Below are 19,854 nucleotides of genomic sequence, written 5' to 3' on the forward strand. Positions count from 1 at the left end.
TGACTCTCAGACTCCCTCCCCCACCCCAGCCCAGCTTCAGGGACTGGGGGCATACTGCGGAGAGGGCTGCCTGCCTGTGCTGGGACAGTCCAAAGCTTGGTTGGTGTCGGGGACATCCTAGGGGTGTCCTGGGGAAGTGTGAGGGGGCTCTCCCTCTATGCAGTAGTTACACTGCAGAGTCGGGGGGGGGAGGGGGCTCCAGAAGAGGAATTAGGTTAAGGATGTGGGTAGGTGGGTGGGGGTGGATGTGGGAGTGGGGGTGGCATCAGCCACAGAGCTTCCTCCTATCTCCCATCACTACACTTCCCCTCCCCTCCCCCAGGTCCTGGGAGAAGTCTCCCCCCACCCCCCGCCGCCTGGGGGTAGGGGGAGATGTCTCTTGTTCTTCCCTCCACCCCCAGTGGTGCTACAAGGGGTGGGGGCAGGATGAGTGGGGGGCGGCCAACCTCAGCTGTGTGAAGGATGAAGGGGCTGGGGAAGCAGGGCTAGGTGCCCAGGCGGCCGCGTGTGTGGGAGGGGATGTCCTCAGATGCCCTCCGCCCAGGCAGTCCCCGCTCTGACGTGGGTGCCCCCCCTCCCCGCCCGGATTAGTGGCAGCTTGGCCTGACTCTCCGGGGCTCCTTTTCGCCCCCCGGCCCCGCCTGCTCGCCTACCCTCTGAGCAAGGGGGGGTGGGGGGGCTGCTCGCTCGCCCACCCGAGGGGGCACTGGGTCTGCCCAGGTAAGGGGCTCTGGGGATGGCCAGGGCAGCTGCCGTGCCTGCCAGCACGAGAGAGCGAGTGAGCGTGTGTGTCAGTGCGTGAGGGGGCCGGGGTGGGTGCAGGCTGGGGACAGGCCCACCAGGCAGGCACGCAGGGCTGCCTGGCCGGCTGGCTGGCTTTTGTCCACCGCTCTGTGCGGGCTTTTCTGGTGTGTTTGTGTCTTTGTGCGTCTCAAGCCCTGCTCCATCCTCAAGCCCAGAGCAGCCGTGACAAGGATCAAGGATTCTGCGGGGCCTGTGGCCTGCAGGATGGAGTGGGGTGGGGGCGTGGGTGGTGGAGAGCTGGTGAGCGTGGGGAAAGGAAGCTTGCCCCCGCCCCCTACCCGGACCCCCGACCCCAGCCCCCCACGAGCCCTCCCTCCTCTCCTGGTGTGGCTGCTGGCCCAGGCTCTGTCCTAGCAGCCAGGGTCTAGTGCAAGGACTATGACCTGAGGAAGGTGGAGGGGTGGGGAAAGGAAGATGGTGGAGGTGGGAGTAGTTTGGGGGTGACGAAGGGAGTCACTGCCTACAAGATGACAGTGACCAACCCTCTCGGACCTCCTGGCCAGCGCCCCTCCCCCCAATCCTACCATGGCCTCTCCCAGGTCCCCAACTACCAGACTGCCCCACAAGCTGTGCCTGCTGAGGACGGAGGCCCAGTGGAGGTCAGGGGTCAGAGCGGGGAACCTCAGGACACCCCAGAAGTCCATCTGGGAAAGGGAGGCCGGGCCTCAAGGCCTAGACTGTTGCAGACCACGCATGATTGACTGATCCAACTGCGGCTCTTCAGCCCTGACAGCCTCGGGACCCCCTAATAGCCCCTGCCCCCAAGGACCTGACATGTCCCTTGGGCCTGTCTCTAGCCCCGTGAGAACCCCTCCCGCAGGGTGTGGACTAGAAACCCTCCCTCCTGGGCCACGCAGCCACGGACTTATTGCTCCAGGACTATCAGGAGGCAGGCTCCCCTGGCCAGGGACCAGAGTTGGGGTGTTAGGAGGGCAGTGCGAATACAAGCTGGGACCAAGCTGAAGGCCTCCAGAGCAGCTCTGCCTTCCGTGGGGTGGTCGGTTGTGAGTGGTGGAGGTTGGGGGGAACACTCCTGGCCCCCCACACACCCCAGGGGGAGAGCTGAGAGAGGCTGGCTCCCACAGGGAAGCAGGGTGCCTTCGGGGAAGGGAAGCGCCCACTGGGCGTGTGGGTTTCTGTGTGTGTCTGAATCTGTCTGTTTGTGTCTGCTCTGCTCTGGAACCACCCCCGCAGAGCGGCCGAGATGCTTCCAGGGTGGAGGGTGCCCTGCTCACAGATCTGCTCCCTCCCAGGAGCCACTCCCATGGGCGCCTCTCCAGTCTGGCCTGGGAGCGTTGGAAACACTGGGGGGGCCAGAGCCGGGCTACAGGACAGACTGGGGAACCGGGGAGTGGGGTGGTCCCGGCTCCTCGGCGCCCATCTCTTAACTCTGGACACTGATTGAAACTTAAGGCCCTAGGGGGCCAGACCCAGGCTCTCCCGTTCACCCACAGGACTCCTAGACCTTTGGGCCCTGGAATGGGGGGCTGGGAGGGGGGTTCTGAGTAGGGTTTGGGGGTGTTGGGGGAGAGGAGAAGGCCCACTGATGTGCCCCAGGTGCCGGAGTTGGAGAGAAACAGCAGACAGTGGTCCAGTGGGCAGGCTGGTTAGGTCGCCCCCATCACTGACCCGTGAGAACCCGACTGCCCCTGCCAGCTCTGGCACTGCCCCTTGGCAGCCAAGGGGGGGCACCCCGCCCGAGCACCCCGGGGGGGCACCCCGCCCCACCGTGGCCTGGGCCGGCCGCTCCCGCCCTTTGCTCTAGTTCCCGGGCTTGGCACCTATAGTTGGGGGGGGGGGTGCTGCCCGCCTGCCAGGCTCCGGGGCCGGGCCCACGGGAGGGTGGGGCGGCTGGGAAGCTGGCACGCTGCCCTGGGGGAGCCTCTCTCGGCAGGCGCCCGGGTGCCGCGGGGGGGGGAGGTGGAGGGGGTAACAAAGGGCTCATTCTCCCCGTGCGCAGCCGGTGGCATCGCGGGGCGTTGGCGGAAGCCCCCGGGGCTCAGGAGGGGGCAGGCCCAGGCGGGGCGCGCCGAATCACGGGCTCCTGTTTCCCGCAGGGTGCTGGAGGAAGAAACCTGCGGAGCAGCTTCCTGACTCTCAGTTGCGCGTCTGGCGATGGCGATCGGAGGTCCCGCCGCGCTCTCCCTGCATTAGCCGCTCGGCGCGGTTGCTGCGTCCTCGCTGGTGTCTCTCTCCGGGTCACCGGATCGGCCCGTCGCCCTTCCAGGCGCGACCCCCTGTCCCCCGGGGCCCTCGGCCTTTCTCTCTTCCCCCGGACTCGGACACCTCCGACCCGGGGTGCGCGTTTTCCCCGCTCCCCTCCCCCCCGGGGCCCCAGCTGCCTCTCTCCTTCTGGGGGCACCCCGCTCCCTAGCCCCGATCCGGTCCTCCCCGCGGCGCAGCACGGAGTCTCAGCGTCCCATGGCGCAACCCACGGCGTCGGCCCAGAAGCTGGTGCGGCCGATCCGCGCCGTGTGCCGCATCCTCCAGATCCCGGAATCCGACCCCTCCAACCTGCGGCCCTAGAGCGCCTCCGCCGCTCCTCCGTGGGGGGAAAGGAGAACGCGAGAGCGGTGAATAGACCGAGCCGGAGAACGCGTCGTCCCCGCCGGTCCGCCCGCCAGCCGGGAGGCCCGGGAGCCGGCCCATGGGGAGCGCGCGCCCAGCGCCGGCCAAGACGACCGCCGCCCCGCCCGGCCCGTGAAGCCCAGGTAAGCGCGTGCGACGCTGCGCCAGGGACGCGCCCTCTGGACGCTTTGCGAGCTGAGACAGTTCTTCTGGACCCCTTTGGGCCTGACCTGGCCTCCTCAACTCTCAAACTCAGGGTACCCATGCATGCGTGGCTGGTCCGCGCACGCAATGCCGTAACTCCCACGGCATCCCGCTCTCGGGCCTGCGCAGGGGAACCGCACCGCGCGCGCGTGCCACCTGTCATCCCGGTCTCTTGCACGCACGGTTCAATTTTCCCTCCCTTGCCTCTCTCTGGGGCTCGGCTCGTTTTCCCCGCCTCCTGCCCTCCCTCTCTCCCCCAACACGCGGCCAGGCTGCAGGCAGTTCCCAGCAGCGGCCTGGTACTGCCGCCCTGGGGAGGGGGAGAGAGGACTGGAGTGGCCGGTCAGCCGAGGCCCCCCTCTCTCCTGGGCTGGCTAACCAGGCTCATCTTCACGGCAAGGGCGGAGATCCCAGCCCTAGCACACTTGTCCTGGGACCATTCGCTGGAGAAGCCAAAAAAATCTTAGAGAACTGGGAAGAGAAGGGCTTTCTGCAGCCCCAGGTGTAGGGGGAGCCAGCAGCCAGCAGCCCTGGCTGGTATCCTTGCCCGCCCCCAGCCGGCCAGACCTGTGCCTCTCCATCTTGCTAGACTAGCTGGGGGATGGTGGGGGGAGCGCAAGTAGCACCCTCAGGCACGGGGTGGGGTGGGGTTAGCAACGTGGAAAGGGTCTTCTGAGACCCCAGTCCTGTTGACACGGGGGCCGGGAGAAGGAGTGACACGATTTACTCAAGGGCACGTCAGGGCCTCCTTTGTGTCCTGGAATCCATTGTTGCTCCATTCTCTTCCCCTGTGGCTGGAGACCAGGGTCCCGGCTTCAGAAGGCTAGAACAAGTCACCCTAAGAATGGCAGCTTCTGGTCAGGGCTCTGACCCAAGCAGACCATCCAGGTCCAGGGGTCTGGTGGCCGGGAAAGACAGAGGGGTCAACTCCCCACATCCCAGACATGCAGGACCCTGGGGTAGTGAGGTGGGCCAAGGGCCTGCCCTCGATACTGGCAGGGCGCGTGGAGCCAGGTAGCGAGGGGATTTTGTTGTTTCTGCGCCTCCCTCCAGGGACCCTCTCTGGGAAGGAGCCCCATGAGGGCAGGAGAGCGATGGAGACTACACCCAGCTTTCTGAGGGACGCCCCGGCCTGGGAGAAGACGGCCCCTGAGAACGGCCCCGTGGGACAAGAGCCAGGTCCCCCACTGCCCCATGGGGCACTGTGTCTGGGGGAGCCTGCCCCCTTCTGGAGGGGCATCCTGAGCACCCCGGACTCCTGGCTGCCCACTGGCTTCCCCCAGGGCCCCAAGGACACGCTGCCCCTGGCAGAGGGTGAAGACCTCCACGGTCGGGAGAGGAAAGCTAGCTGGCTGGGCGCCAAGGAAGGCCTGCGCTGGAAAGAGGCCGCGCTCACCCACCCGCTGGCCTTCTGCGGGCCGGTGTGCCCACCTCACTACAGCCCCTTGATTCCTGAGCAGGCTGCGGCCACAGCTGGCGCCACCAGTCAGCTGAAGAGTGACCCCTTGGCCTTCCGGCCCTTGCACTGCCCCTTCCTCCTGGAGACCAAGTTCCTGGAGCGAGCTCCCTTCTGGGTGCCCACCTGCTTGCCACCTTATCTGGTGTCTGGCCTGCCCCCAGAGCGCCCGTGTGACTGGCCTCTGGCCTCACACCCCTGGCTCTACACTGGAGCCCAGCCCAAAGTGCCCTCTGCCTTCAGCTTGGGCAGCAAGGTGAGTCGCTGGGGACTTAGGCCATGGGGTGGGAGGGGAGGGCCGGACAGCTCATGATGGTTCCTGCTAAGGCAGCCCCCAGTGGAGGAGTCCCAGCTCTCAGCAGTCCCACGCCCCAAAGTCAACCCCGAACAGTCGGCTCTGAACACCTCACTGGCCCTCGCTGCCTTTAGGCCACGGCAGCCGCTGACTCACCCATTATGCACCCAGGGACAGGCTATGAACACCCTGAGCTTGGAATGCACGGCCTTGCCCAGGGCAAGCTGGGGCAGGGGGTGGGCGGTAAGACGCAAGACCCTCCCCTTCTCTCACTCGACAGCCCTGTAACCCTGTCTAGGACCCCTTCACCATCCAGCTAACCCCTAGACCCAAATATCTCAAACCCTTCTTGGCTCAGGGCAGGCAGGTATCCAGGCAGATCGGGCCTTAACCCTTTTGTTGCTGGATGGTGAGGGCAATGGAAGGCCCTTGAGGGGAGGGTGGAGGGAGGGGAACATGAGAGGGGGTGTCCATGAGCAAGGGGACTCCTGCAGCCTGTCTGTTCCCTGGGGTTCTCGGCTCTGCCCGTCCTTGGTGACACAGGGAACCCACGCCAGCTGCAGCATAACTCTTTCTCCCGTCCTTAGGGCCTTTACCACAAGGATCCGAGCACGCTCAGGCTAGCCAAGGAGCCCTCAGCAGCTGCGGAGCCTGGCTTGCTGGGTTTGACCCCTGCTGGCCGTCTCCTGAGAGCCGGGGAAGGGGAGCGGCCAGAGCCCTGCCCAAGGAATGGCGAGACGGGAGCCGGAAGGCACCAGAATCCAGGCCCGCTTTTCCTGGGGCACACCGACACCATGCCCCGGCCGCTCTGGCCCCCTTGTCCTCCAGGCCTAGGCCTGGTTCATACCTTCAGCAATGTCTGGCCCGTGCCAGGAGGTGGGAGCCTCGGATACCAGCTGGCATCACCAGCCATACCTAGGTGCCCCTCTCCTGGAGCTCCTAACACCCAGGGTGGCTGCTGCCCATCCCAGCCACCTGATAGAGATGAGGGACTCAGCCCATGTGGAAAATGCCAGGAGGGCCTGGATGGGAGTCCCAGTGAAGCAGGGGACTCCAGCGAAGAAGCCTTCAAGGCCAGGGGCCCCAGGGCCTGCCCCCCTAGCCACCACACCAAGCTGAAGAAGACATGGCTCACGCGACACTCTGAGCAATTTGGGTGCCCAGGGGACTGCCCTGGGAACCAGGAGGGCCCAGCAGCTGGGTTCAGGAACCTCAAGAGGGCAGGCAGCCCTGAAGGGCAGGGAGCCACAGGCAGCCCTGCTCCCAAGCGCCCACCTGACACTGCGTCGGGCGTCACAGGCCAGGGCCCTAAAGGCTGGCAGGAATTGCTGGGTGCGTCAGCAGGTGACCAAGCAGAAGCAGAAAGAAGACCGCGTGCTGATCAGAGAGGTAACTGGGGGCAGGGGGGGAGGCAGAGGGAGCTGCCTGCCTGCCTGGGGGTAGGGGAGCAGCCGGCTGAGCTTTGCAAGACAGGGGCCAGCTTCTCCTTCTGCACCTCCATGGTCTGTTTGGGTCTTGCTTCTGTCCGTCCGTCTGCCCGTCTCATCTCCTCCCCAGCCTTGGCATGCTGGCGCCAATGTGATGACACAGTTCAGGGCATAGGCTCTGGAGCCACAGTGCCTGCCTGCCTCCTGACCTTGCCAGTTGATAACAATGTGACCTCGGGTGAGGGACGGCCACCTCTCCTGGCTTCGATGGCTGCACCTGTACAGTGAGTGACAAGGTGACACCTGCCTCATGAAAACAGCTGTACAAGTGAAACCCTGAGATCACGCACATCAGGGACTCGGCGCGGGCAGATCGTGCACGCCCCATGGATATCTGCCACTGCGATTGCCTGCACCGCAGGACCCTTTGGGGGTTACTGCTCTACAAGGGCCTCAGGAACCCCACATTCTGCCCCTTTCTTTCCCAGCCAGCCAGATCATGGACTTTCATACGGAACTCTGCCACGCTTGTAGAGGGTCCCCTCCGCCCTGCTGTCGCAGCCTCAGTTCTCAGCTTCATGGACTGTAAAGCCACACGGGGCAGGACCGTGTCCACCCAGGCACTGGCCACCGTCCCCTTGCACCTGGTGTGCGTCTGTCAGCACCCTCCTGGGCATCCTGGCTGTTCTGAGGGTGTTGCTGGCTCCTCCTCGACTTCTTGGGTTGCTGCTCCTGTGGCTCCGGAGTTGAAATTCCTCTGGCCAGCTTCCACTCCAACGTCTGTCCGGCATTGGGATTGCCTTGTTTTGTTGTCACATGGCCAGTGACGTCACTGGATCAAAGCCAAGGCTAACACTTGTGCAAAGAGGATGAGCACCTCTGCTGCCCACAGCCTGGCTCCCAGCACCCTGGACCACCCCTCTCCTTGCCTCCTGTGCCCATTGGGGCGCTTGGCTTTTGCTCTGCTTAGCCATCTATCCGTTGGTGGGGTGTTGGGGGGAACTCCAACTGCTTCTGAATGAGGCCTCTTGGGAGGATGTTCAGCCATGGGCTTCCCATACGGCCAGGAGAGCCAGACACCTGACCAGCTCCTTTGTCTCTCAACCTCTCCCCCAGGACCCCAGGATGGCAGGGCTGGCCCCCAGGATCCAGCTCTTCCAGCTGGCATTGCTCAGTGCCACAAGTGTGCCCAGGCAGCCGGAGAGGGGGCGGGGCTGAGCTGCCACTCACAGCAAGTACATAGGTGAGTCCATTGGCCTCAACCTCTCCTCTCCCCTCTCCTCTGCCCTCGCCACACCCTCCTCACCTTCTCCTACTTTCTCCCCAGACTGCCTTTGGCAGGGGAGCGGCGGCAGCAAAAACACCAGGAGGAAGAGTGGGTCCCCAGCTCCGAGGAGGGAAGGGCAGCAGCCGACACAGAGAACAGCACCCACCTTGGCCTTGCCAAGCACCTGTTGAGCGGTTTGGGTGACCGACTGTGCCGCCTGCTGCGGAGGGAGCGAGAGGCCTTGGCCTGGGCACAGCGTGAAGGTGAGCGGAGAGGCTCCAGGGCCTGTATTGGGGGTGGTCCCCCCCCCGCCCCGCCACGTGCATCTCCCTCCTCCCCCTGCCCAGCTCCTAGCCACCTGCACACTGCCTGCCGGTTGGTAGGTGTGTGCCAGGATCTGAGGCTGTTAGTGCTGCCAGCATTTCTGGCTGGCTGGGTGGTGGTGATAATGGTAATGGTTGGGGGTGGTGAGTGTGTTTGCTGGGAAATGGTACAGCCCAATCCTCTTGCAGGCTGCAGGGCTTGTCAGAAAACAGGAAAACTGCATGCCAAGAACCCTGGTGGTGGGGGAAGTCCCTGAGGGGCGACTGGGACTGATGGGAGACCCGGGGGCGGGGGGCAGACGCCTAGCAGGCAGGTGTTCTTGTGGTTCTTGGCTCTGGCTCCATAGCCCCATGCAGGATTGTCTCCTCCTGTTCTCGGTTTGGAGTCACGTTGCACACTCCCCTTTCCGGAATCCAGGTGCTGGTCCCTCCCCAGGGCCCTGGTTGCTCACTTCCCCCCTGGTGCAATGAGGAGCCTCTCAGCCTGCAGAGCCTGCCTGGTGCTCCCCACCACCCCTGCTCCTTCCTACCCTTATCCTCTGGAATGTGAGCATCTGTATGGCAGGGTAGAGGCCGAGCAGTGGGATGCAGTGCCCCCTTCTGCTTTCCATCTGCTAACAGTGGATTAGCAAGGATCTTCTCCCCTTAAACTCTGCTGCTTTGGGGTGATGGCAGGACCCACCTGTATCTCATTTTTTTGAAAGGTAGAGTTACAAAGAGAGAGAGAGAGAGATCTTCCATTCACTGGGTCACTCCCTAAATATTTACAACAGCCTGAACTGGGCTGATCTGAAGCCAGGAACCAGGAGCTACCTCCAGGTCTCGCACATGGGTGCAGGGAGCCCGAGCACTAGGCCACAATAGCAGGAAGCAAGATGTGAAATGGAGCAACCAGGATGCCCCTAAGATGCTGACATCTCAGGCACTGCTTTTCCCTGCTGTGCCATCGCGCGGGCCCAAGGAGCCATCGCTTAAGGTTTCCTCTTTTGATAGGAGAATGCTTGAAGAAAAGGTTGCGAAACAGAGTTCATATTTTGTCACGCAGGCTCTGTCCTCCATGAAATGCATTTCTTTCTCCCATGAAGCCCTTACCGTGTGCGTGGATGACAAAACTAGATTTGTACTCAAATGTTTCCTTATATTTCCATTCTGTGTGTGTGTGTGTGTTTTTTTTTTTTTAAGATTTATTTGTTTTTGTTGGAAAGGCAGATTCACAGAGAGAAAAAGATACAAAGGGAAAGATCTTCTGTCTGCTGGTTCACTGCCCAAGCAGCTGCAATGGCCAGACTGAGCCAATCCAAAGCCAGGAAACAGGAGCCTCTTGTGGGTCTCCCACGCGGGTGCAGGGAGGGTCCCAAGGCTTTGGGCTGTCCTTGACTGCTTTCCCAGGCCACAAGCAGGGAGCTGGATGGGAAGTGGAGCATTTGGGACACAAACTGGCACACATATGGGATCTTGGCACATGTAAAGCAAGGACTTTAGCCACTAGGCTGTCTCATTGGGCCTGAAGGGAGAGGTGTTTTTTTTTGTTTTGTTTTGTTTTTTCTTTTTTTTTTTTACGGAGAGAGGCAAGGCAGAGAGGAAGATCTTCTATCCACTAGTCCACAAATAGCTGCACTGGCCGAAGCTGAGTTGATCCAAAGCCAGGAGCGAGGAGATTTTTCCAGATCTCCCGTGTGGCTGCAGGGACCCGAGACTTAAGGCATCCTCCACTGCTTTACCAGGCAAAACGCAGGCGGCTGTATCAGCAATGGAGCATCTGGGACATGAACTGGTGCCCATAAGAAACACCAGACGGCAGACAGAGGCTTAGCGTGCTATGCCATTTCACTGGCCCCTTCATTCTGTTTTAAGAGGGCTGTTGACCCTGGGCTTTTAAATCTGGTGGCACAGTCGACTTGGGAGGGAGGGAGAAGGACCATTATCAGAACTGTAGGGGACAGTGACCAGGGACCCATCCCTGGAGCAGGTGGCAGCGGGGCATGGTTGGGAAGGGGCTTGTTTCTTGCGCTGTTTGGCTCCTCACCGGGGGCCAGCATCACTTTGGCCCTCTGACCCTGCTCTCTCCTGCGGTCAGCAGGCCAGGGGCCAACTGTGAGCGAGGACAAGCCGGACAGTGCTCGCTGCTGTAGCCGTTGCCACCATGGACTGTTCAACACCCACTGGAGATGCCCCCGTTGCAGCCACCGGCTGTGTGTGGCCTGTGGCCGCATGGCGGGCGCTGGGAGGACCAGGGAGAAAGCAGGTGAGATGGGGGTAAGGGCTGGTGGTGAGGTGGGAGTCAGGGCCTCTGCCTTCCACACAGGAAACAGAGTGGTTCAACAACTTGTGCAGGGTTGCACAGCCAAGGGAGTGCTTCCTCGCTTGCCCAGGAGAGAGACTCGGGGTTTCTGGTCTGGCCCTGCCCCCTCCACGGGTCTCAGCTTTCTCTGCATTGGCTTCACTTGGCCATCCAAGGACTCCAAGTTTCCCAGTGTTCCCAACAAACTGCCTTGCAGGGTGCAGTCTGTTCTGGAACATTCTCTTCGGCGTGACCACCACCTGGGGCTCCTTGCGCATTTCGGGGTCTGTGTGTTCTGTAAGCAGCTGAGGCCCACTCACAAGGTCTGCGGCTTGGACCGGGACGTCACGTCCTTGGCCTTCACCCGGCGTGACCTTGCTCTCTCATAGACCTGCAACCTCTCCCTTCCTCTACCCCCACAGGATCTCAGGAACAGACCTTGGAGCCATGTGCCCAGGAGGCCGGGCACCCTGCCTGCTCTCTGATGCTGACCCAGTTTGTCTCCAGCCAGGGTGAGCCATTGTGGAGGGGTGGGGCGTGCAGAGGGCGGAGCCCCCCTGCGGTCTGGCTGTGCCCTGGCCCAAGGCCACGCCCTCCCGGTTGGCTGCGGGCTGGGCCGGGCCATCACGGTCCCTTCTTCCTTCCCACCTGTCTCCACCCCAGCTTTGGCGGAACTGAGCGCCGCGATGCACCAAGTCTGGGTCAAGTTTGACATCCGGGGACATTGCCTCTGCCAAGCTGATGCCTGGGTGTGGGCCCCTGGGAACGGAGGCCAGCAGGTGAGAGGCTGTGGCGGGGGGCCCTGGGGACAGGCGTCCTGCCCGCACGTGGCTGTCCTTAGGGGGTGGGGATTGTCAGTCCTCTGATGGGGTTGGACAGGGACAAGGGAGCGAGTGGCCTCAGAGGCCTCGCCATTTGGTATGCACTTACAACGTTTGTGTTTTTATTATAAAACTTGTCCGGGGTCAGAGCTTGGAATGTGTGTTGTGTGCCAGGCTCAGCGCTGTATAGCTACCACAGAACGTTTGGGAAATACAGACAAGTATAAGGAAAAAATTCTGATTCCACCCTTAACCGTCTGTTGTACTCGCTTCCATCCATTCGTCTACGTATCTGTTGGCGTCTAGTTTGGTACCTGAGGGAAACCTCAGAAAGTTCATGGAAAATGGAATAAAAATATAAGTTTATTTTGATAAAAGAAAGATTGAAATCTCTGCATTTTTTTTAATGATTTATTTGAACAAGTTAGAGAGAGGGAGGCAGAGAGAAAAAAAAGTAGTATGTTTTGTCTGCTGATTCACTCCCCAATCGATCCCAACGTCCCAAGGTGGCGCAGACTGAAGCCAGGAGCCAGGAGCTTCTTCCTGGTCTCCCAGGTGGGTGCAGGGTCCCAAGGCTTTGCGCCATCTCCCACTGCTTTCCCAGGGAGCTGGATGGGAAGTGGAGCAGCTGAACTGGCACCTAACTGGTGGCGTCACGTGCAGTGGTAGAAAGAACTGCTTTACACCAGCTGATGTTGTGTCTGACCCGTTTTAAATCTCTGTGGCTTTGGGGTGGGGGTGGTGGATGGGTTGAGCAGAAGGAGCTGCCAGAGAAAACTGTGCCAACGTCACAACCCTCCTGCAACGGAGACACCCACAAGACCAAGGACATCAAAGAGGGTGAGTGGCCGGTGCAGGAGGGAGGCTGGGCGGGCTGGTTAAGAGAGCCAGGGCAGAGTTGGGGTGAAGGTTGCTGATGTGGGAAGCGCCCCACCCATTCCCACAGAGACCCCAGATTCGACCGAGAACTCTGCAGAGGACGGCGCAAGTGGAGGGCCGCTGCCTTGTCCCTCCCTCTGCGAACTGCTGGCGTCCACCGCTGTCAAACTCTGCCTGGGACATGAGCGAATCCACATGGCTTTCGCGCCTGTCACCCCGGCCCTGCCCAGCGTAAGCAAACCCGTGGGCATGAGGAAATGCTGGGAGAGAGCTGGGGTGGCGAACAGGGGACGGGGTCCCTGGAAGCTGGGGCCAGGGGCCAGGCCAGTGCTGAGCCTGCCTGCCTGCCCTGTGTCCCTCCTGCCCGCAGGATGACCGTATCACCAACATCTTGGACAGTATCATCGCGCAGGTGGTGGAGCGCAAGATCCAAGAGAAGGCCCTGAGGCCAGGATTGCGCAAGGGCCTGAGCCTGCCCCTGTCCCCCGGGCGGCCTAGGCTGCCTCACCATGGGGCTCTACTGTGGCTGCAGGAGCCCAGGCCGGGGCGGAGCCTCCACCTGTTCCAAGAGCACTGGCGCCAGGGCCAGGTGCGGCTGGCTGACGGAACTCCTACTCCTTGAGTTCTCCACCCCCAAGGCGTGGGGGCGTGGGGACGTGGGGGCGTGGGGGCGTGGGGACGTGGGGACGTAGGGCGGGGGGTGGGGGAAGCAGCAGGGCCTAGCCCCGTCCCTGACAGCGGTCACGGCGGCCCCCTGCCCCCATTCATTCCCAGCCATATCTTGCTTCCTTCAGCCCGTGTTAGTGTCAGGGATCCAGAGGACACTGCGAGGCGACCTGTGGACAAGGGAAGCCCTTGGGGCGCTGGGGGGCCAGGTGCAGGCGCTCACCCCGCTGGGGCCTCCCCAGCCCAGCAGCCTGAGCAGCACAGCCTTCTGGGATGGATTTTCCCGGCCTGAGAGTAAGCAGCCGAGAGAGCTACAGCGATGGGGGTGACCCGGAGGAGATGGAGGGGGTGTGGTGGCCATGTAGAAGCTTGGGTCAGCGTCTCTTCTGTCTGCAGCTTCAGGTCGCGCTTCCAAGTCAGACGAAGGCTCTGTCCTCCTGTTGCGCCGAGCTCTGGGGGACCAAGACACCAGCAGGTGTGTCTGAAGCCCAGGTTCCCTTGACCACACCCTGCCCCTGGTCCACGCCTCCCTCTCCCCTCCTCCCCTGACCCTGGCCCTCCACGGTGACTGCAGGCTGCCCTGGGGTGGGGGACAGGCTTGTGCTTGGGTTGAGCCCGCTGACACTGATGGCCCTTCTCCCCTTAGGGCAGAGAACCTGGCTGCCAGCCTACCTCTCCCAGAGTACTGTGCACGCCATGGAAAACTCAACCTGGCTACCTACCTCCCGCCAGGCCCTTCCCTGCAGCCACTGGAACCCACACTCTGGGCATCCTATGGTGAGTGAGCCCTTATCGCTGCCCCTCCCACAACAGACAGGAAGTTTTTTTTCATCTGCTGCTTTACTCCCCAAAAGGCCACAACAGCCAGAGCTGAGCTGATCTGAAGCCAGAAGCCAGGAGCTTCTTTAGCGTCTCCCACATGGGTGCAGAGTCCAAGGCTTTGGGCCATCCTGTACCACTTTCCCAGGCCACAAGCAGGGAGTTGGATGGGAAGTGGAGCAGCTGGGACTTGAACCAGCACTCGTATAGGATGCCAGTGCTTACAGGCAGAGGATTAGACAATTGAACCATCGTGCCAGCCAGGGCACATGTTTAGTTCATGTGCCAAGGTCCTGGGGGAATCCGGGGTGCTTCTCTGACTGCTCCCCATTCCTCTTGCAGGCGTAAGCCCACACCGTGGACACCTGGGGACCAAAAACCTGTGTGTGGAAGTGGCCGACCTGGTCAGCGTCCTGGTGCACGCAGAGGGTCCGCTGCCTGCCTGGCACCGGGCACAGAGAGGTGGGTCCTGAGCCAGAGATAAAGCAGGGTGGGGGGCAAGGGGGAGAACAAGCTTTGCTTGCAGAAGTCCACCTCTGCCTTTTGGGGGGCGCTACCTGAATGGTCCATTCTTTCGCAGATGTCCTGTCGGGCCTGGATGGGGAGGGGCTGTGGTCTCCGGGCAGCCAGGTCAGCATCGTGTGGCATGTGTTCCGGGCACAGGACGCCCAGCGCATCCGCCGCTTTCTGCAGATGGTGAGGAGGGAGCCCATAGCCCTTCTCCTTGCCCCTTGCCTGACCCCAGAAGCTCATACTGTCTGCACCAGCACCCCGCTGGGTGTGCATTCCCCAGGCGCAAGCACCCCCACCGCAGCCCAGAGGAGCCAGCTCAGACATCAGGCCAAGATAATGGGCAGGAGAAAGGGATGATGCGAGTGGACAGAAGGTAGCAAACTCCAGACAGGCAGCGGGAGATAGGACGTCAGAGTTAAGGTCAGGGCAGGTCCCAGGTTGTGGTATTTTGTGTATTCCCATGATGCACACACACAGGCAGGAGCAGACAGAGCAACCTCTTCGTAAACAGGTGGTGTGACTGGGCGTGGCTGGCTGTGGGCTGTGGCATTTTCCCTGGCAGGCTGGGACACCCTGCACTTGCCCCTGGATAGATTTGAATCTCCAGAGCAGGGGAGTCTTGGCCCCCAGCTGGGGCTCTCCCCAAAATCCCCCCTACCATAAGTGCTGACTGCATTTAGCTGGTGACCAACTATAGAGCGTGATGCTGGCATCATAGCTCCTCAGGCTGGACCGGCAGGTGCAAGGTACCCACCCCCTGGTAAGTGGGAATTCCTGGCTATTCTTACCTGTTCCAGATCCATGCTCTCAGCAGAGCTTGATAAAAGTATTGGGTCAGTTACACCTGCTCACCCATAGCTCAGTGCGCAGTCCAAGCCGACTCAGAAGGTTAAAAGCCACTGGGACAAACACCATGTGAGTGAGGGTTGTACACCCAGTTGATTTCCTGGGCGTCACCATGGAGAAGGGACAGAGCAGCCACACGTGGGGTCCCGGAGTCCACCAAAGGCCTCTCCACCCTCAGGAAGAGCAAAGAGCTGAATGCCCTGCCATGGCACCTTGCATCCTTGCTTCTGTCCAGCCAAGTGTTCACTCTGCCACTCCAACTGCCCTGACCACACACATACCAGGGCCCCTACCTGATCTCCCAGGCTCCAGGACTTTGTCCCGCACCCCTGTCCTCCCCCAGCTCTGCCCTACCCTCCTAGCCACTGCTGCCCATTCATTGATCCTTCTCTTCTTTGAGGTATGTCCTGCCCGGGCGGCAGGCACCCTGGAGCCCGGCGCACCAGGCAGCTACTATCTGGATGCGGGGCTACGGCGGCGCCTACGGGAGGAATGGGGTGTGAGCTGCTGGACCCTGCTGCAGGCCCCCGGAGAGGCTGTGCTGGTGCCCGCGGGAGCGCCCCACCAGGTGGGGCTGGCAGTGGTGGGTGGGCTGTGCAGGGGTGGAGAGAGGAGGAGCAGGTGTACCATGCAGAGCTGGGTGGGGTAGGCAGTGGTACCTGATACAGGGAGAGGAGGAGCTGAGACAGGTCAAGGTCATTGGCATTGGCCCCTGCGATGGCATCTGGCCCTGGTCCGGCCAGCATGTGTACTGACAGGGAGGGACTGCGTCCCCTGTGGCACTCCTGTGGCCCCCCCACGCTTGGCCGTGCCTCTTGTGTTACCTGGCCTTGTGCTCTCTGCAGGCTCAGAGGAAGCCAGGGCTGGCAGAGGGAGGAGGAGGAGGCGAGATCGGGAGCCCTCTGCTGACCCTCCGCATCCTCTCCCCACTTCCCGGGTTCTTCCCGGCACAGGTGCAAGGCCTGGTCAGCACGGTCAGTGTCACCCAGCACTTCCTGTCCCCTGAGACCTGCACCCTCTCTGCTCAGCTCTGCCACCAGGGACCCAGCCTGCCTGCCGACCACCGCCTGCTTTTTGCTCAGGTGAGAATGACCCTGGCTGACCTGCTACAGGTACTGCTTGAGGTCGTCCCCCTCTCGCTCCTTCCGCCCCCAATACACACACACACACACACACACACACACACACACACACACACACCCCCACACCCCACCCCCCCCCACCCCCACCCCCACACACACCCCCACACACACCCCCCGGCCAAGGCACCTCTATGGTGGGTGGGTTTAGCAAGTCCAGTTCTTGTGCCAAGGCAAGGAGGGAACTAGGGGTGAGAGTTTGGGACCAGGAATGTGGTAAAAAACAAAACAAAACAAAAACCCCTCTGGGTCTGCTTCTTCTCTCCTAGATGGACTGGGCTGTGTTCCAAGCAGTGAAGGTGGCTGTGGCGACGTTACAGGAGACTAAAAAATAGGGGGCCCCTGGGTGTTGGAGGTGACAAGGGGTGGGGGACGAGAGCAGGTGGTGCCTCTGGAGGGAGGCACTGGGGAGCTTGGGGTTTTGAGTCCATCTCACAAGCGCCACTCTGGGCAACAGGAAGGCATACTGGTACTCGCTGGTGCCTGCCTAGGTCCCAAGGCCGCCAGAGCGATGCCTGCCCCACCCAAGCTCTCCCTAATCCACGGGGTACCAAGCCCACATTGGAGGCAACTGCCTCCTTGCAACTCGCCCCCCTCGTGGCCCCCAACATCCCTGGAGACAACAGCCCTCCCATCAGGGGGACTTGGAAATCATTCTGGCTTAAGCAACTCTGACTTCCGCTGCCTCCCATACTGCTGTTCCTGAACACTTCAGTTCCAGTCGAACACCTGCCCTTCTGGCCGGAGGAGGCTGCCAGCCTGGGGGAAGGCTGGCTGGCTGGCTGGGGTGGGAGGGGACATGGGCAATGCTACTCTGCCGTGCCCCCTTCTCCTTGCTTCCCCATGATATCCGTTAAAGCCTGTGTCCTGACCGCCACTGCCACCATGAGGTTGCCCAGCTCCTGTAGGCTTTGTGGTCTGGGGGAGGGGGAGGCTATGGGAACTAGACCCTTCAACTGCTCCTCTTCCTGGCACCCCTCCCACTAAGGAGCAGACAGAGCCCCTGGGGGTGGGGGTGGGGATGCTTGCTGAAGATGCTTTGGAGGAAGAGTCCTGGACCAACAGCAAGGTGGCCTGCCTCGTTCTGTCCCAGCAGCAGATTCCCAGGGCTCCATCCTGACTTGGAGAGAGCCAGGCCTGGGGCCCCGGGAGAGCCCAGGTCCAGCTCCTTCTGTTCTGGGTGGCCACGGCCACTGTCAGGTTCAGCCTGCCCAGTACGGAGCTTTAATCACACGCTCCCCACCTCCTCCCCACGGTCCATCCAGCCTTCCTTCTGGTGTAGCTCTGCCCACCCCGCTCCCTTCCCGGTGTATCTCAGGCCCCAGACATGGTCCAGCTCTTGTTATATCCAATTTTTCCTGCTGTGGTTTGGGGAATTTTTTTTATTAAATAAAATTTTTTATTATAAGTATAAAATGCTGTCAAAACATGTGGGAAATTGCAGAGTCACCTGTGTCTACCTGCCCCAGCCTAACCCCCACCCGCGTCTGTCCATTGCCTTCTTGTATTTCCTCCAAGGATCTGTTGTACCTAGGGCGGAACAAGTACATTTTGTGCTTGTTCCTGCAGCATTGTAACTGTTAGCATTTCCCTGTGTTGTCCTAACCTGTATTTTATTTTATTTGAAAGAGTTACACAGAGAGAGGGCTTGGGGGAGAGTGCTTCTAGCTCTGGTTCTCTTCCCAAGTGGCCACAACAGCCAGAGCTGAGACAATCCGAAGCTGGGAGCCAGGAGCTTCTTCCAGGTCACCCGTGGGGGTGCAGGGTTCCAAGGACTTGAGTCGTCCTCTGCTGCTCTCCCAGTCCCGAAGCAGAGAGCTGGAGCAGACGTGGGGTAACCTGGACGTGAACTAGCACCCATACGCTGGAGCCACAGGTGGATGATTAATCTGGCATGCCACCATCCTGGACCCCTAACTTGCATTTTTTTAAAAAGATTTTTTTTTTTTTAATTGGAAAGTCAGATATACAGAGAGAAGGAGAAACAGGAAGATCTTCCGTCTGCTGGTTCACTCCCCAAGTGGCTGCAACAGCTAGAGCTGAACCGATCTGAAGCCAGGAGCTTCTTCTGGGTCTCCCACGTGGGTGCAGGGTCCCAAGGCTTTGGGCCATCCTCAACTGCTTTCCCAGGCCACGAGCAGGGAGCTGGATGGGAAGTGGAGCAGCTGGGACAAGAGTTGGTGCTCAGATGGGATCTTGGTGCATGCAAGGTAAGGATTTAGGCACTGGGCCATCATGCTGGGCCCTGCGTAGAAAGAGAGAGAGAAAAAAGAAAGAAGGGAGGGAGGGAGAGAGAAAGAGAAAGAAAAAAGGAAGAAGGAGAGGAAAAGACTAAGAAGGAATGCATTAGAAGGATGCTCTAACTTCCCCTGCCATTCTTGTCCCATGAGCATCTTCCTCCTCGTCGCTCGTTGGAGGTTGAGGTGGTTTCCCTACAGCTACAGAAGAGGAAGTAGGCAGGTTGGGGCGAAGTAAACCATCCACGGGCAGAACTGGGATGTGAGCCAAGTTCTCTGACAGGCAGCTCACTGACTCGCAGCTCTCTGCTGGATTCAGAAACGGGCTAGCCCTCCTGTCCCTCACGCACTGCGTAGCTCACGGCGTTCCAAGCAGCATCAAAACCCATCCCTCATCCCGTGTGACCTTCACTGGCTGTGCCCTGCTGGCACTCCAACACAGGGCCTTTTCTGGGGGGAAGACGATGTCCCCTGAACTATGCCCATCAGGGTCCTTGCAACCCCAGATGGGAGAGACACGGAGTTCTGGGCTCCTGACTCTGACCTGGTCCAGGCCTGAATATTGTGGGCATTTGGGGAGTGAGCCAGTGGACAAGAGTCCTCTCTGTCAAATATTTTTTTAAGAAAATAGTTTTTGGGACACGTGTGCTATGAAAAACACACACACACACACATGGATTTTGAAAGAAATTTTTGGACCCAGATGAGCATCTTTCAGTTCTGTCTTGCACGCACTTCTGGAAGCACCCTCGTGTTGGGTTTTGTAAACAGCAGGTGAGTCAGTGCCCATTTGTCCTTGGACCAGGCACCCTGGGAACAAAGCCAGTCCCTGGGGGGGCCGACCCTGGGACACAGCTGAGGTCGTTAGGCCTCCACGTGCACCAGAGTCAGGAGTTCAATGTCCGCCTTCTGCTGCCAGCCCAGACAGGGCCATGGGCATACCATCCCCGGGTTGGTAACACCTCTTCTTCCTTCCCTCATACAAAAGCCTCAGCAAAGGGCCCGGTGCAGTAGCCTAGTAGCTAAAGTCCTCACCTTGCATACATTGGAATCCCATATGAGCCCTGCTTCCCATCCAGCTCCCTGCCTGTGGCCTGGGAAAGCAGTGGAAAACGGCCCAAAGCCTGGGGACCCTGCACCAGTGTGGGAGACTCAGAAGAAGCTCCTGGCTCCTGGCTTGGGATTGCTTCAGCTCTAGCTGTTGGAGCCATTTGGGGAGTGAATCAGCGGATGGAAGATCTTCCTCTCTTGTCTCTCCTGTTCTCTGTATATCTGCCTTTCCAATAAAAAAAAATAATAATAAATCTTT

The 19,854-nt window shown here is 60.7% G+C and overlaps 1 protein-coding gene across 3 annotated transcripts; it reads left to right on the forward strand.

The window, feature by feature from the left end:
- The first annotated feature begins 4,600 nt into the window (after window positions 1-4,600).
- HR (HR lysine demethylase and nuclear receptor corepressor) lies at window positions 4,601-17,686 on the forward strand. Of its 3 annotated transcripts, none has more exons than XM_040971273.1 (18): window positions 4,602-5,288; window positions 5,915-6,716; window positions 7,871-7,997; window positions 8,082-8,284; window positions 10,425-10,589; window positions 11,048-11,137; window positions 11,289-11,404; window positions 12,205-12,286; window positions 12,393-12,556; window positions 12,696-12,914; window positions 13,120-13,285; window positions 13,394-13,466; window positions 13,638-13,768; window positions 14,153-14,272; window positions 14,391-14,506; window positions 15,570-15,737; window positions 16,123-16,251; window positions 16,578-17,686. In XM_040971273.1, exons 1-18 carry the CDS (start codon window positions 4,671-4,673, stop codon window positions 16,641-16,643), a joined length of 3,555 nt encoding a protein of 1,184 aa, XP_040827207.1. In that variant the 5' UTR covers window positions 4,602-4,670; the 3' UTR covers window positions 16,644-17,686. The 3 variants fall into 3 exon arrangements, with proteins under 3 accessions (XP_040827208.1, XP_040827207.1, XP_040827206.1); XM_040971272.1 differs by having other exon boundaries at window positions 4,605-5,288; window positions 13,388-13,466; XM_040971274.1 differs by lacking the exon at window positions 15,570-15,737 and having other exon boundaries at window positions 4,601-5,288.
- Window positions 17,687-19,854: the final 2,168 nt, after the last annotated feature.

Source organism: Ochotona curzoniae, unplaced genomic scaffold (assembly GCF_017591425.1).
Source record: "Ochotona curzoniae isolate NIBS_2020 unplaced genomic scaffold, NIBS_Ocur_1.0 contig_21, whole genome shotgun sequence".
NCBI classification, from domain to species: Eukaryota; Metazoa; Chordata; class Mammalia; order Lagomorpha; family Ochotonidae; genus Ochotona; species Ochotona curzoniae.

What these genes read in the sequence shown, in the direction of transcription:
- HR (XM_040971272.1), top strand. Translation starts at nt 4,671, where the DNA reads ATGGAGACTACACCCAGCTTTCTGAGGGACGCCCCGGCCTGGGAGAAG. An exon ending in TCACCCCGGCCCTGCCCAGC is followed by an intron (nt 12,557 to 12,695) that starts GTAAGCAAACCC and finishes TCCTGCCCGCAG; the next exon opens with GATGACCGTATCACCAACAT. An exon ending in CACACTCTGGGCATCCTATG is followed by an intron (nt 13,769 to 14,152) that starts GTGAGTGAGCCC and finishes TTCCTCTTGCAG; the next exon opens with GCGTAAGCCCACACCGTGGA.